General features: G+C 43.1%; 1 protein-coding gene across 4 annotated transcripts in view; it reads left to right on the forward strand.

The window, feature by feature from the left end:
• MYO1B (myosin IB) overlaps positions 1–14,274 on the forward strand; it is a 117,492-nt gene that overhangs the window by 20,265 nt on the left and 82,953 nt on the right. For all 4 annotated transcript variants that reach the window (XM_075512261.1, XM_075512258.1, XM_075512257.1 and 1 more), the window contains exon 3: positions 11,010–11,125. In XM_075512261.1, the coding sequence (XP_075368376.1) occupies positions 11,010–11,125 (116 nt within the window). The remainder of the gene's footprint in view (positions 1–11,009; positions 11,126–14,274) is intronic.

The raw sequence follows: 14,274 nt of genomic DNA on the forward strand, positions 1-14,274 counted from the left end.
TAGCTTTGAAAACGCTGTAAAGCTGGCCAGGCGTTGCATAATCGTGTTAGCCAGTCTCGATAGGTGAATGTGAGAGTCGGATCGAGCCACCAGCGAACAGTGCCAAATCTCTCCCCGTAGCCAAAGATGACAAGATAACTGGGCTCATTCCACTGGAAGGGAATACAATTTTTGTCTTTCTAGTCTCTTTCGTAGTAGTTATGTTTGACGCTGAAAGTTTGATGTTGGAGGTCCTAGTGCCAGCTCCATTTACCTCTTTGACGTTCCGGATCTGGTCCATAAGAGCTCCCCTTGCAAGAACATTCAGATCCGGATCCCTTGATGGTCCTCTTGTACCGTCCTGGGCATGGTCACTGTAAGCTCTTCAAGAAAATTAGCTAAGTTTTGTGCCGTGGTGCAAACAGGGCACTAAGAGTACTCCTAACAGTTAGAGAACAGACTACAGCTTGATTACCTGTTGTTCAATTTTATGGGTATTTGATGGAAAGTTTAATGGACTTGGGTGTTAGGTTGCATACCAGAGCGCAAAGCTGGAGGCTGTGCCTATAAAAATAAGCATGAAGGCTGGTGGCGCTGGAGTTTGGCCAAATATTCTACTAAAGACCATCAGATTCTGCAGTAATCTCGGGCTGAGTGGCCTTGGGGGGAAGGGCTCAATGGGTAACACGCATGTGTTAACTGGAAATGGGAATCTTGGAGTTTAGTCATGTCTGGAAATGGCTGACCAAGAAAAATCTCATTAAAAAGCTGCAATTGTTTATTCTGTTCTTTTTGCAACTCTTAAACTTTTCATTGATAAGATTTGCATTGCTTTTTTTGCAAAAGTTCTTTTCTGTAAGTATCAGTAACAAAAGCCTGCGAGAGTTTTTCTTTACCTTTACAGAGTAAAAATATGGCTCGTGGGCAATGCAGTTAGCAAGCAGAAAAAACCCCACAGTGTTGAGTATTTGAAGGTTCCTGGGAGCAGTTTGTGCGGTTAAAATGTGTGACCTAGAGACCGCATGAAAAACTTCAAATACATTCATAAAATTCAGTTTGTATGTCACTGATGAATTTTGACTCATTCTGTTGAACTCCCTCCCTGAACTTTTTATTTTGATTTTTTTCTTTTTCCCCCAAGTTGGCTGAAATATGCTAAGGCAATCCAGCTCAGCAGTTATTTTTCCGTTGTATTTTGGGATGCTGACAAAGGGGAGGGGGGCATCTGTCTAGATGTGTATTTACAGTGACTCACGAACGGTAGAGATTTGGGATAAATTGTAGTATATGTATGGGTCTGACACTTATTTTTGTACTGGGCTGGTTGTTTTGTGAGGCGTGTGGAAGTGGCAAGGGAGGTGTGAGGAGTCTGGAGGGGAGCGGTGCTGCGTAGGCCTTTAGAGGCCAGATACCGCTTTATTCTGCTGCCCTGCACATTTTTCCTCGCAGTTATGTTGTTTCTTGAAGTCTTCCCAAATTTGCAGAGGTCAACATTTTCCTCCTTACAACAAAACGTTTGTTTGCTTCTTGTTCTTACAACAAAACAGAATCTTTCTCTGATGTCAGCGTTTAATTTGTATTTTCTGTGTGCGGAGTTTGTGGGCTGCTTTGGGCAGGAACAGTCTTATGGTACTGAACACATGTTGTTTTATCACTGCAATATTAAATATTTGGCATTCCAGTATAATAACTCAGTGTTAGCTGTTTGAGGTAGCATCCTCGTGGCTGCCTTCTGGTGGCGTGGCTGTTGCGGTGTGCTTGTTTCACAGACTGAGCTGCTTCCTCTTCGTCTCTATTGGTTTGATGTTTTAGGGGTAGCCTCTTTGTTACTCCGCTATGTCTGCCTGTATTACCGATTCACTCCTTTTTCAGCTACCTTACAGTATTTAGGAGTTTGCTGAATTGCTGCCCAGCGTAGCGGCTTTGCTCCTGCTGCGCTCCTGCCTGGTGTTCCAGGCGCTATGTTTGGAAGAAGAGAGTGGAGGACAGAACTATGTGAACGAGACCGGTCGTCTTGGTCTACATCGGCCTTGTGTGACCGTCCCTCTATGTAACTCTGTTGTGAAGAACAGAGTTGTGTGGGATTGGGATACGTAAATGCAGCTTGCTGGGAAGATCTTCATCGTAGTATGGTGGAGTGATTGTTGAAGTTTGATTTTATTCTCAATTTCATTACCTTCTGATGTCAGCACGATCACGTTCGTCTTTAGGATGTTGTTTTTGAGGCCAGATGGAGCCTTTGTTGGGTTTCGAAGCGGGTTGTTGTCCCCTGTGGTTTTGGGCACGTCCTGGCTTCGTGCCTGCCTGTCGGTAGCAGGTCTGTGCCTCTGCTGCTCCTGCAGCAACACGCCGAGGAGTCTGTCCCCCTGCCAGACCCACCCCTGCTCTCTTGTGCCTTGACGTGTTTGCGTTCATCCAGCGAGCCCAGCCTGGACTGCTGGTCTTCTTTGAGAGTCTGAGGAGTGGCAGGTGTGGTGACCGAGTCCTTTGTTAAAGGCGGGATGGTCTGAGAGCCGGAGCAGAGCGGCCATCCCTCCGCCTGTGATGGGAGCCCAGGGGACCCGAGTTTCCTCAGATCTCCTTCTCTTCCTCCCTTGGGGGACGCCTGCGTCGGTTTGAGTGATTTTTCCCAGCAGTGCCTCAACAGTTTCCCTCTTTGCGGGAAGCTACTGAGTTGTAGTAATAATATTGTTGCAGCTGCCACAGACTAGGACCTTGAAGCCCGCTGCTTCTCCTTCAGATGTGAAGACGGGTTTGTGTGCCCAAGGCACATCTTTTCCCGTGATAGCTTGTGGTCTAAGAAGTGTTCCGCCTCCCTGTAAATTTGCTTTGCTTGTTATCTAGATAGAAATCCTGTTGATCCTCTGGCCCTTCGCATCAGCCTGCTCTGGTAAAACAAACTTTGTAACTTGCCCAGAGTCAGGAGTACAGATTTTTGCAGCCAGCAGGTTGGTTGCTTTTTACCTTGAAGTGCTTGGTGGGGGAGAGTTACTTATCTCAAGGCAGTGCTTTGTTTCCTTTCCTTTTAGTACAGCTCCCACGATGCTGAGCGTAGCGTTTGGGGCGCTTGTTTATAGGGCCGTATGCAATATCTGAGTAAAGGAGTAAGAAAACATTAATAGGGATCACAGAAAACTGTATGCATATTGTGGGCTGCGTGTAGGGGTCTTCTCCTTCCCTACACACTCTTTCTTTTTTGCCTCTGATGTCAGACTTGGAAAGAAGAGAGGAGGTGGTGTAGGAAATGCCTGCCGTAGGGCCCCAGGGACTGTTACAGTGCTGGCTCTGCCCCAGAGTGCTGTGTAGTTTCTCACTAAGGTGATGATGACATTTTGGGCATTTACTAGTGATTTCAGTGCACGTTGTATGAAATAAAAACACAAAAGGAAGATTAATGAAAGATTGGCAAATAACAGAAATGGAAGCAAAAGCCTCCAGGTACTGTAAAAACATGGTTTTCACCCTGAAGGTGAAGGTTAGCCTTGGCTGCAGCACGGCAGGAGACTGCTCCCCCCCGCCCCCCATTTTATTCGTACAGAAATAATAAAACATTTTGGAATGAGTGCTCTCGCGAATGTTTTCACCAATGGGTTCTTGGCACAGACACTATCCAATCTCCAGCTACTGTGTGCTTATGAAAACAAGTCTTTATCTTTTCAAAAGTGAGCAAGCACTGACGTTCTGGGGTATTTAAATGTTTTCCTTAAAATTTCTCTTATCTGCTTTGGGTTGACTTCCTCGTCGCTTACTTTACAGGTTTCATCTGTAATTGTATCCCGTGTAAGAATTCTGTTTGTTTGTACAAAAACATCCCAATGTAGTCAGGGAGGTGGACGGCTGAGACGATTAATCTGCTTCATTAATAATAACGTTGGAGTCTGTCGTAACGATCGCAAGGTTAGCAGCAATATTCACTGAGCAGCGGGGAGATTTCTGTGCCCTCAAGAAACTCAGAAGAGAAACCTGGTAATCTGGGCACATGCATCCCCTTCAAGCACTCGCTTCAACTTGCCGTGTGGGTGTCTTTCTCTGGCAAACGCTCTGCTCTTACTTCGGGGCTCGGATCTAAAGCGGGTTGCAGTACGATTAAGGGCTTGATCCTGATCAGCGTGGGTTACCTGTAGCTTGTTCAGGCTGCTGCTGTTTGCACAGTGACTTGCAGGATCAAGCCCATCTTGAAGAATATTTTAGGAGTGGTGTTATCCTTTTTTGACGTAGGTGGCTTGTGTTGTGATCATTTGCTTTGGGAGGATATATATGTGCTCTTCTGCCTTTGTGTTGCCTGTTTGAGCTTTGTTTCTTGAGTCCTTGTATCGGCCATCAACCTATTTGGTACACGACTGTGATACATACTAATGTTGAATTTTGCCTCCTCTAGCAGTCAGATGGTTTTGCTTGAACTGTGGATACTGTTGCCTCAGTTTCTTCTTTTGCTTGATTTTTTTTTTTTTCTTCCTTCCCAGCTGCAGGAAGTCATCCTGTGCTCTTCTACGTAGTTTTCTTCTGTTACGCCTTTACTGTCCTGTCCAGGTTTTACAAGTCTGCCTATCATGATTAATAATTGCATTAAGCACATGTAATAGCTTACCAGGATTGGTTTTGTTTTGTTTGGTGGTTTTTTTTTTTTTTTTTTTTCCTATTACAACCTACAGACTTTGTCCACTATATTTCTGGGGTGAAAATGCGGTGTCCAGAAGGAGGGTGATCTTGAGCAAGAGAGTTTTAATCGTTACAGGGAATGGGCTGTGTTTGTTCAGAAATCCAGTGTTATATTTCTTCACTTGTACAAACATAATTAGAAAGGACTCCATCCAAACTACAGTGAAAAATATTCATTAGTACCAAGGAGAAGAGGAGGTTTCTTCTTATATATGTATATATAGAGAGCGTAAAACTGAGAGTCTGGATTGTATTTTCAGTTTACCGCAGACTAGCCTTTGGAAAAGTAAACTTTTAGCATTGGCTTCCTTTCCAGTGAGGGAGGTGGAAACAGGCTTGCTTCTCTGTATGATCTCAGGGATTATTGTGGCCTCTTTAGAGCTGATCAGGAACTTTGGAGAGATGCTATATTTGCTGGGAAATGCTAATGAGAGGTGTCAGAGCATAGAAGTTTCTTTTGCTAACTAAGGATCGGTGCTGTGTGACGCTGCACGAGTCCAACCCTTACTGGATAGGGGAAAATCCTGTTTGAGGAAATCAAACTTTGTCAGTTCCTGTTCTTTCCACTGGGTCATTGCTCTTTGGGATTCTGGGGTGGTGCCTGCATAGGCGTTTGCAGGTGGTACCTGCAGGCTCTGCTCATGCTCCAAGCTCACTGAATCACAAGGCACCGGCTCAAGACAAAGTGCAGCTGCATGGCTTGGATCACCGGTAGAGTTTATTTTGTATTTGCTGTCATGAAACAATGCAGGCAAATCCTGGAGTGTTACAGGATGAAATCCTAGTTTGTTTGTTTGTGTGTTTTTCACAATCCGATCCCTCTCCACCAAACGATACAAACGCCTATGTCGCGATACACAGTAATACAGTGAATCAAAGCCCCAGAAATAGTAATAATGGTCTGAGGTGGTTTTCTTTTTAGTCTTGATGTTACTCTTTTCCTTATTCTTTTCAAACACAGTGCCTTATAACTTTGTGAGTGTTTGCAACCTGAAAAAACACAATGGACCAGAAGCAGGGTGCATTTAGCTATTTTATTGTGGCCAACCACAATGAAAAACAAATTTGAGCACGCAGCCTGATTGTTCAAATAAGAGATGATATTTTCATAAGGTACTGTTCAAATAAGAGATGATATTTTAATAAGGTACTGATCTAGTTGCTAATGTTTATTAAAAGGAGAAACTTCATTACGGAGTAACATTGCAGTGTTAGATTTACCAGGTTCTGTTTGAGTTTGAGACAGTTCAGAAAACTGAGAACATGTAAGTACAGGCTTCCTCTGCGTCTGCCATCTCCTTGGCCTCAGCTATTCTGAGCATGCAGCGGCACATGTGCTTCTGAGCTGGCAAGATCCAGAACCGCAGCAGTTCAGGCAAATACAAATGAAAATGAGTACTGTATTAGAAATATAATTTTGCATATGTCACATTAAAAAAACCCAACAAAACAAAACACTAAAGCAAAACACAGCTGTCCCCCCTGCAAAGAAAACAGTGCTGCCCAAGCCGTGGGTTCTGGATTTGTTCCAATAACATCTAGTCCCACTTCTCTTTGATCTTACTTCAGTGTCTCTTATTTCAATGAATTGTTTTAGTGATGTGATCTGAAAGTGTTCAAAATGATAGGAACCCAGTACACTCGAGCATAATCAATACTAAAGAAATGTGCATTATGCAAATCTGGAGTATTAAAATTGGTCTGCATAAATGGAAGAATCAGTATCCAAACAAGCAATCTTTTTTTACTAGAATTTATTTATTTTCTATTTTTACGGTCCGGCATCTAAAAAATAAGTAAACAGGGCAACCTTATTGGGCCCTGGGAATTTAGCACACTTGCAGGGTACATTAGCAATTGGACGTTTTACAGCAGGAGTGACTTGTGTGCAACAGCAATTTTTCTGGACTGTTACAGGCTACCATGGGTAAGAAGCAGTGGGTTTGTTTTTAACAGAGCTGCCAAAAGTGATGTAGGGTAGACTTCCAGAAGGTTTGCAGCAAATCTGTGTAGCTGCTTAATGATGTTAAGTTCTGCAGAAGGTTGCTTTGCAGAGGGTGCCATAGATGCAGAAAAGCTTTTGAAGATACGGAGCAGGCTGTTACGATAGCCCCAGCTCTGCAGCTCTGGTGGTGCAGCCCCAACCGCTGTCGACAGCATTCCCTGGCTTCTGCAGCTTCAATCTTCTCTCTTCCGGGCCCTTGGGGTATTGCAAGACTAACTGTGCCAGGAGGAAAAATAGTTTTATTAATGTACTGTGTGCCAGGGGGTGAAATATTCTCCCATAAGCTCTACTAGTGGTCTTCTAAAAGCCCCCCTTCTTGAGCTGGCCTGTTGTGCCTCTTCCCTGTGTAGCAGGTTTCACTGCAGTGCTTGAGTGTCCTGGCTGCAGAGGTGTTTGGGGACCTTTCGCTGGGCTCTCTACAAGGTTTGTGCTGAAAAGGTCCACAGACGTTTCAGACAGTTTGCCAGTTTCTAGCAGCAGCTTTCCCCAGCCCTTCCCTGGGAAGAGGCTGCTGCCTGTGGGTTTCTCCCGAGCAATGGGAGCCTCGCATCCTCTTGCTATTTCAGGCCTCTTCTTAAGCCAGCCTTAAAGCTGCTTGGGTTAGAAAGGCACAGAAGGCCTTGCAAGGCGGATACAAGCTTGAAGTAGTAGTAACGTCTTGCCCCAAGTGGTTATGTTTGCTTTCAGTCTTAGGGGGAGAAAGTGAGGCATCAAAGCGTCTTGGATGTGGCATCTCCAACAGTACTTAGAAGTGATGTAACAGATATTATCAGCTTTTCCAGTTGAGTTGTGATTTAGAATTTTCTTCCTGCTCAGGGTCTGAAACCCTTTACTGAACGGGAATGAGTTGTCTGCGTTGTTTTGGTGGAGAATGCAGAATGTGTTGTCATTTGACCTGATGGAAATTTGAATGCTCTTTTCCGCAGATGAAATGTTAGCACATTAGTGTTTCCGTGCTACATGACAGATGCACTGATAAACGACGAGTGAGAGTCCTTTTGGTTTGGGTTCTGGACAAACACGCCAAGGAGGTAGAATTTGTCTTTGTGAGTTATTGCAATAAAGTAGAAATTTGGAGGAAGGAGTGTTACCAAGAGTCTCTAGTCAGCAAAACTTGAGGAGACAGCAGATCTTGTCCAAACTCGCATAACAAGACTATGTCAAAGCCAAGAAAGAAATCAAATCTCCTGCCTGCATTCTGTGCATTCATCATCATGAGGCCATTCCTCTGGGGTTTCATTTTTTTTCCTTAAACAGGGAAAACGAAGAATCTCGCTAGTCCCTGGGGTGCTACGGTATGGTCTCCCACTACTCTTGGGCGTTCTGCTTTCCGCACTGGAATGTTTCTGTGCTTGTGGCTTGCTCAAGGATTTAAGCCATTTATTTTGTTTGTTTATAATAGACTTCTGGTGGGAAGGCAGATGTTATATGGGAAAGCTACTTTCCGGATCTGTTTATCCCCGTTATGTGGAATCTCACAGACCACCAGTAGCAAGTAGCTATTAGGCATCAGCTTTGAGATACTGGCATTTTTAGAAGAGGAAATGTATTAGTTCTTGTAAGCAGCTTTGCAGCAAAACCAATGATTTCTTGGCATGCTTTGGCTTGGTGTTTAAAATGGACATGAGTATGTCTTTGTTTCTATATAGTCATTTGACCTTTTGAAGTATTGGTATTTTAGGAAATGGTCTGTATTTGTTCATGTCTGACAATAAACAGCTGACTTGAATTCCCAAAATACATCATCTAAGCAATACTTAGCTATGAGGAGATGGTTCTAAATAAATCTCGTCTGAATGCCTGTATTCAAAATTAAAAATCAAGATTGTCACTTTCACTCATCTTTCTTTACCTTGGCATCTCAGGGTACTTCAAGGAACTTAGCAATTAAATTGTATGCTATTACGGTAGCAGAATAGCTGAAAAGGGCAAGTCTTTGAGTTCCAAAGAATTCCTGTTTCAAACTATAATCTTCAAGATCTGGTCTTCATCTCTCTTCTGCTGATACTTTCCAGCACTGATTTCATAACAGGCTGAATTCACAAATTCTTAAGACTCAGGAGGAAACAAGTTAATATATTAAAGTTTTATCAGGAAAGAGTCCTAATTGGGGGATCCATGCACTTGTGAAGACTAGAAAGCTTCTTACTCTTGAGTATCTGTTATTCTCACCAAGAATCTGTAGGCTTGCAAATTGCAAAGCCATGTGTGTTGAGAGAGCAAAGTAAACACTGTAGAAAGGCAATTTTTGCATTTTTATGTTGTTCAGCCAAAGAGATTAGACATAGATGGAAAACACTTTCCTCCTTAGGGGGAGGATGACCACAAAACTAGAACAATTTTTTTTTTTTAATTTGAAGAAGATATATATAAGCACACACTGTGGCGTGTGTTCGAAGAAGCAAAAACCTTAATTATTTTGGGATTTTCTCAGCAGTCTGTATCTGAATGCCTTTGGGGGTGCTTCCCTCCCAGGCTGCGGTGTGAGGCAGATTGGAGTTGTCCCTCTTTTGAGTTGCAGCCTGGCTTCTAAGATTTGAGGCACCTTCAGGCTCGCTCCCCCTCACAGCACTCTGCATGGGCTCTTGGTGTGAAACCAGCCTGTTTCTAGGGTATTTGGTCTGTCCTGAGCTCGGATGCCTGGGGGGAAACGTTTTATAGAAGGTTTCTGGCCAGTTCCAAAGGAGAGGAGAAAGTATGCGTTGCTTAGAAATGGTGAGTCTTGAGTTGAAGTATTGTGTTTCATCATAGCAGCACTTGTGCAATGAGTTGTCAGCAGTGGCTGCTTGTTTCATCCTGTGGCTAGTAAACGCTACAAGGATGAACGACGAGAGTCTCTGGAAGCCTCACGCTACTTGTTTTATCACTGCAGTCTAGTTTGTTCAACTCTGTTTTAAATGGGACAGACAATGCCATGTGAGTTCACAGCTTGCCTGGCACAGGCATGCTGTGGAAAATGGGAAATCTTGCTCTCCTGGCTTTCTGCTTAGGACCAAATTTGGTTAGCATTTAGCAGAAAATTGCTTTAGACATGAAAGTTAGATAGGGAAGGGTTGCAGCAATTAATATTTGTAATTTGTGACTGCAGCTCTGGAGGTAATTCAGTGCTCTGCTGAACCTGTTGGTGAGTAACTCGGGCTTCTTGTGCCTCTGTTCCCATTTAAAAATGCATATTACAGCACTTCCCTGTGAGGAAAATTGGGGGGGGTAATCCAAATAGTGATAGCGAGGTGCTAAGATATCACTGCAAAGAAGCCATTTAAAATCATAGATCTATGTAAAAAACATTGTTTTTCTTCTGTAGTTACCAGCAAATGTAATCCAAATAACGGGAACCCGTGGCTTTTGTGTACAGCCTTTACACCTCCCAGGGAGTCCCTGGTTATTGGAAAATTGTGTTTCACCAGGTGTTACTTATTTATTTCATGGTTGTGGAAAGAGATACCAAACACTTGGGGTTTAATTAATCTTTGATCAGTATCTGCAGGCAGGGTGGAGTGGGGTTTTGGCATTTTTTGCCACTCGGGTGTGTTTGAATGCAGCCCTTGCAGCTGGAGGGATGTGTAGGGAGCTGCGGGGCACCCGGCAGTAGGTTTGACGAAGGCAGGTTAATTGCGTCGTGTGCCGAGAGGGTAATCACGGCGTACAGTACCGGTCTTCACTCAGCTCGGTGGTGAACAGGACCTAACGGAGTAAGACAACGCATTACTCCACCTGCTTTCCAAGGGTAATGGCAAGTATGTTTAGAATCTGGAAATAAAAATTACGCTTCACGTCGGCTGAGGAACCACGGCAGGGCTTCGACTGACTTGAATCCTGACAGTAAATCTCTCCTTTGACAGAAACCTGTCAGAGGCTATTAGCCTTCAGGTTTCTTCTCTGTGAAGCTGTCCTGTGCCCGAGGTTTTGAAGAGATGGCGCGAAGCTCCTCCTTGGGTGAGGGAGCGCGGTCCAGCTCTGGGCTTGCCTTTACATGGTTCTGTATGAGTGCCCAAGGGCTGCCGCAAAGCTCGTGTGACATTTGCCATGCAGATGGAGTTGGTTCTTCATGAACATTTGTGTCCTTTCCCGTTCCCTCCCCCAACTGAATTAGTCACAGAAATATTATACGATTGGGCTTTCTTTTAAAAAATGTTCATAAGAGGCTTTCAGTTATGTAGAAATTGCTACTTGGTACCCAACAGTGATTGTTGAGAGGGATCTAAAAGGTGTTTCAGCGTGTATGTACCTATTTATTCATTGCTACAATTAGGCTTTTTGTTTGGTTGGTTTTTTGCATAAGTATTAAACGAGGGAATAATATGTAAGCAGAAAAAGTATGTTAAAAAGAAAAATCCATGATAATTTTTTTGTTTTCCTTCAACAGACATACATTGGCAGCGTGGTGATATCAATAAACCCCTACAGATCTCTACCCATTTATACTCCAGAGAAAGTGGAAGAATACAGAAACCGAAACTTTTATGAACTCAGTCCTCACATGTAAGTACAGTGAAGAAGTTTTAGTTTTCATTCTGTCCTGAAACAGATGGTACCAGCTGTATATCTCATCAAAATGTCTGTGTTGATTAAAGCAAACAAAAAGAAAATCACACCGCCACTCCCCCAAAATGAATTTTTATTAGTTCACCCTTATTTTGAAGAGAAGTCAAGATGAGTTACTCTTTCTGTTTCATGTATTTAGATCCTGGTACGTGCATTTCGGAACATTTTCCTGTAATTGTTAGCAGGAACCTTTATTACTGTATTGTAAAGTAAGTAGTCTTGTTTTCGAGGAAATCTGTTTCTTTCAAAGTCCAGATTGCCTTATCAAAGCCTCTAGGTGTTAAAAAGGTTTGAGTCATATAGTGATACTTTTGATATCTGAAACTCTTGATTTCTCTTTGGACAATGCAAAAAATGAAAAAAAACCCCCATGATGAATGCAGAAACATATTGGATATGTCCGAATGGTAACTGTAGCAAAATAAAAGTTTGGTCTCCTCTCCTCTGTGCTGGGTGGAAATGCACCCATTCTGAGAGGGCAGCCAGAGTGTCATAAATATATAATGCAAATTTTAAGGCTAAATATATATGATATATACAGACATATAATATTGCAAAATATGATTTGCATATGATGTAAATTCCAAGTCTAAATTTAGGAATAGAAGGCTGGGAAGTAGGTATACTCTCTTACTCTGACTTTGATTCACCTTCTGTAATCCCTCTACAGGGGTGCATATTGCAAAGAAGTCAGAGGCCTTGCCTTGTGGTTACAGAGAACTGGCGCATATTTTTTGGGCCTGGTCCGAATTTTTGAGAGTAAGGGAACATGGTTAAGCCCTATCCATAAGAGGACAAGACTTTGATCACAGGTGTGGGTGGTACGGCTGAAAATGAGGTACCTTGTCTTCAAGGTCTGTATGTTGCAGTAATCGTTTTATCTTGTTAGACATCATAGTGGTAAGATTAAAGCCAGCTGTTCCTCTCCTTGGCGTGATGCTGGGATAGAGAAGTGTTTCCAGTGTGTTGTGAAGTTGCCACCTGACTTTGCAGTCCCAAATTCAGGAGGCTGACTTCAGTGATCAGGGATCAGATAAGCGTCCAAGCGTGGCCGTAAGTTTATGCATCTTCCTTCACCGTTAGCTTTTAGGTTAAAAGCAAATTATGTGTGGAAAGAGTTCTGGAATTTATTTTGTTCTGATTAATTTTTTGCCTTCACGCTTAATCTGTGACTTTTCCAGATACATTGGCTGAAATGCAGACAGCCAATTAATCAGATCAAATAAGCTTCTGGTAGTTCTTGGCTCTCTTGGATCTGAACTCTGGCTACATTCAGGTTTTCTTTCTTCACAGTTTTGTTTAGCAAGCACAATTGCTTGCTAAATTAACACAGTTGCTTGCTAAAAGAACTTTCTGCTCTGCTAACTTTATTCAGCTGCATAAAATTTGCTCTCATATGATGGAGGATTTTAAAATCTGGGAGTTACAGTTTGTCTGACATTCTGAAAGTCAGTACTATGTACTTGGTTACATGGTGAATGAAGTACATAGTAATATATTGATCTCCACGTTCTTCCATCTCTTGAGAGATGGTTTTCCAGAATAGAAATGGTCAACAGTCATTCTTGTATGTATTACGAGAGTCTTAACTTGGTAGAAAAATGTTTCATAAACATAGAATCATAGAATCGTATAGGTTGGAAAAGACCTTTAAGATCAAGTCCAACTGTTAACCTAGCACTGCCAAGTCCACCACTGCACCATGTCCCTAAGCATCACATCTACACGTCTTCTAAATACCTCCAGGGATGGCGACTCAACCACTTCCCTGGGCAGCCTGTTCCAATGCTTGACAACCCTTTCAGTGAAAAACTTTTCCTAATATCCAGCCTAAACCTCCCCTGGCGCAACTTGAGGCCGTTTCCTCTTGTCGTATGGCTTCTTACTTGGGAGAAGAGACCAACCCCCGCCTCTCTACAACCTCCTTTCAGGCAGTTGTAGAGAGCAATAAGGTCTCCCCTCAGCCTCCTTTTCTCCAGGCTGAACAACCCCAGTTCCCTCAGCCGCTCCCCATCAGCCTTGTGCTCCAGACCCTTCACCAGCTTCGTTGCCCTTCTCTGGACACGCTCCAGCCCCTCAATGTCTCTCTTGTAGTGAGGGGCCCAAAACTGAACACGGTATTCGAGGTGCGGCCTCATTCATCACTAATGACGACAATTGTATGGTCAGGCTGCCATCTCAGAGCAAGAACTTCTGGAGTCCAAACACTAGAAATCCACTTTAAGAGTAGTAGTTTGCAGTGAGAGAATGTTGAATTTTAACTTGCATCAGGAGATCTTGGCTGCGTGATAGTAATAGATTTTTCCTTGCAAGTTTGGATAGAGTGCCAAGTTGTGAAAAGTGTAAGACTGATTTGTCTTGGACAGATATGATCTCTGCACAAATTTTCTTTGTTTGGTATTGCTTCTGTATGAAAATTTTGTCTTCTGACACCTGCTAAGTAGACAACATCTCTAAAAATATAGGACTATGAAATAATCTTTGTTATGGTTTCTTTTACAGATACAGTGTTTTCTTTTCAAACTGTAGAAATATAAAATGATCTTACCTTATGGTGACCTTGCTTTCCTTCCCACCTGTCTGTAGGTGCTTATGAGAATCAGATGATTCTCATCTGCATAATCAGGTGCTTATGCAGAACCAAGAGAGTCACTTTTTCCTCTGTTAAAATTGGTAAACTTCTCACTGGCTTTAAAAGATACTTTAAAATATTGTAGGTGTCTAAAATAAGGACTGTGTAGGCTGCTTTACACCATCTCTGACAAGCCTAAATGACTTTTCATCCCCTTTAATATATAGTGCCCTGTGCCGTAGCCCAAGGATTCATGCCAGTCCAGTTGTTCACCCTGTGAACATAAAGCTGATACTTGAATGCTGTTTAATAGACCGTGGGGTGAGCTTACAGGGTGACCATATGGTCCTGCTGCAGCCAAGCCCAGACTGATCACCAGCGGTGTGCTTGCCTACCATGCTGGTCGGTATGGGCCACGAACTGGTTTTGGGACAGAGCTGGCATCATCCCAGCCTTGGAGCTTTCAGCTAATTCTAGGGTTGACTGATCTTGGGAGTAGCAGGCCACTGTTAAA

Source organism: Mycteria americana, chromosome 9 (genome assembly GCF_035582795.1).
Source record: "Mycteria americana isolate JAX WOST 10 ecotype Jacksonville Zoo and Gardens chromosome 9, USCA_MyAme_1.0, whole genome shotgun sequence".
Lineage (NCBI taxonomy): Eukaryota > Metazoa > Chordata > Aves > Ciconiiformes > Ciconiidae > Mycteria > Mycteria americana.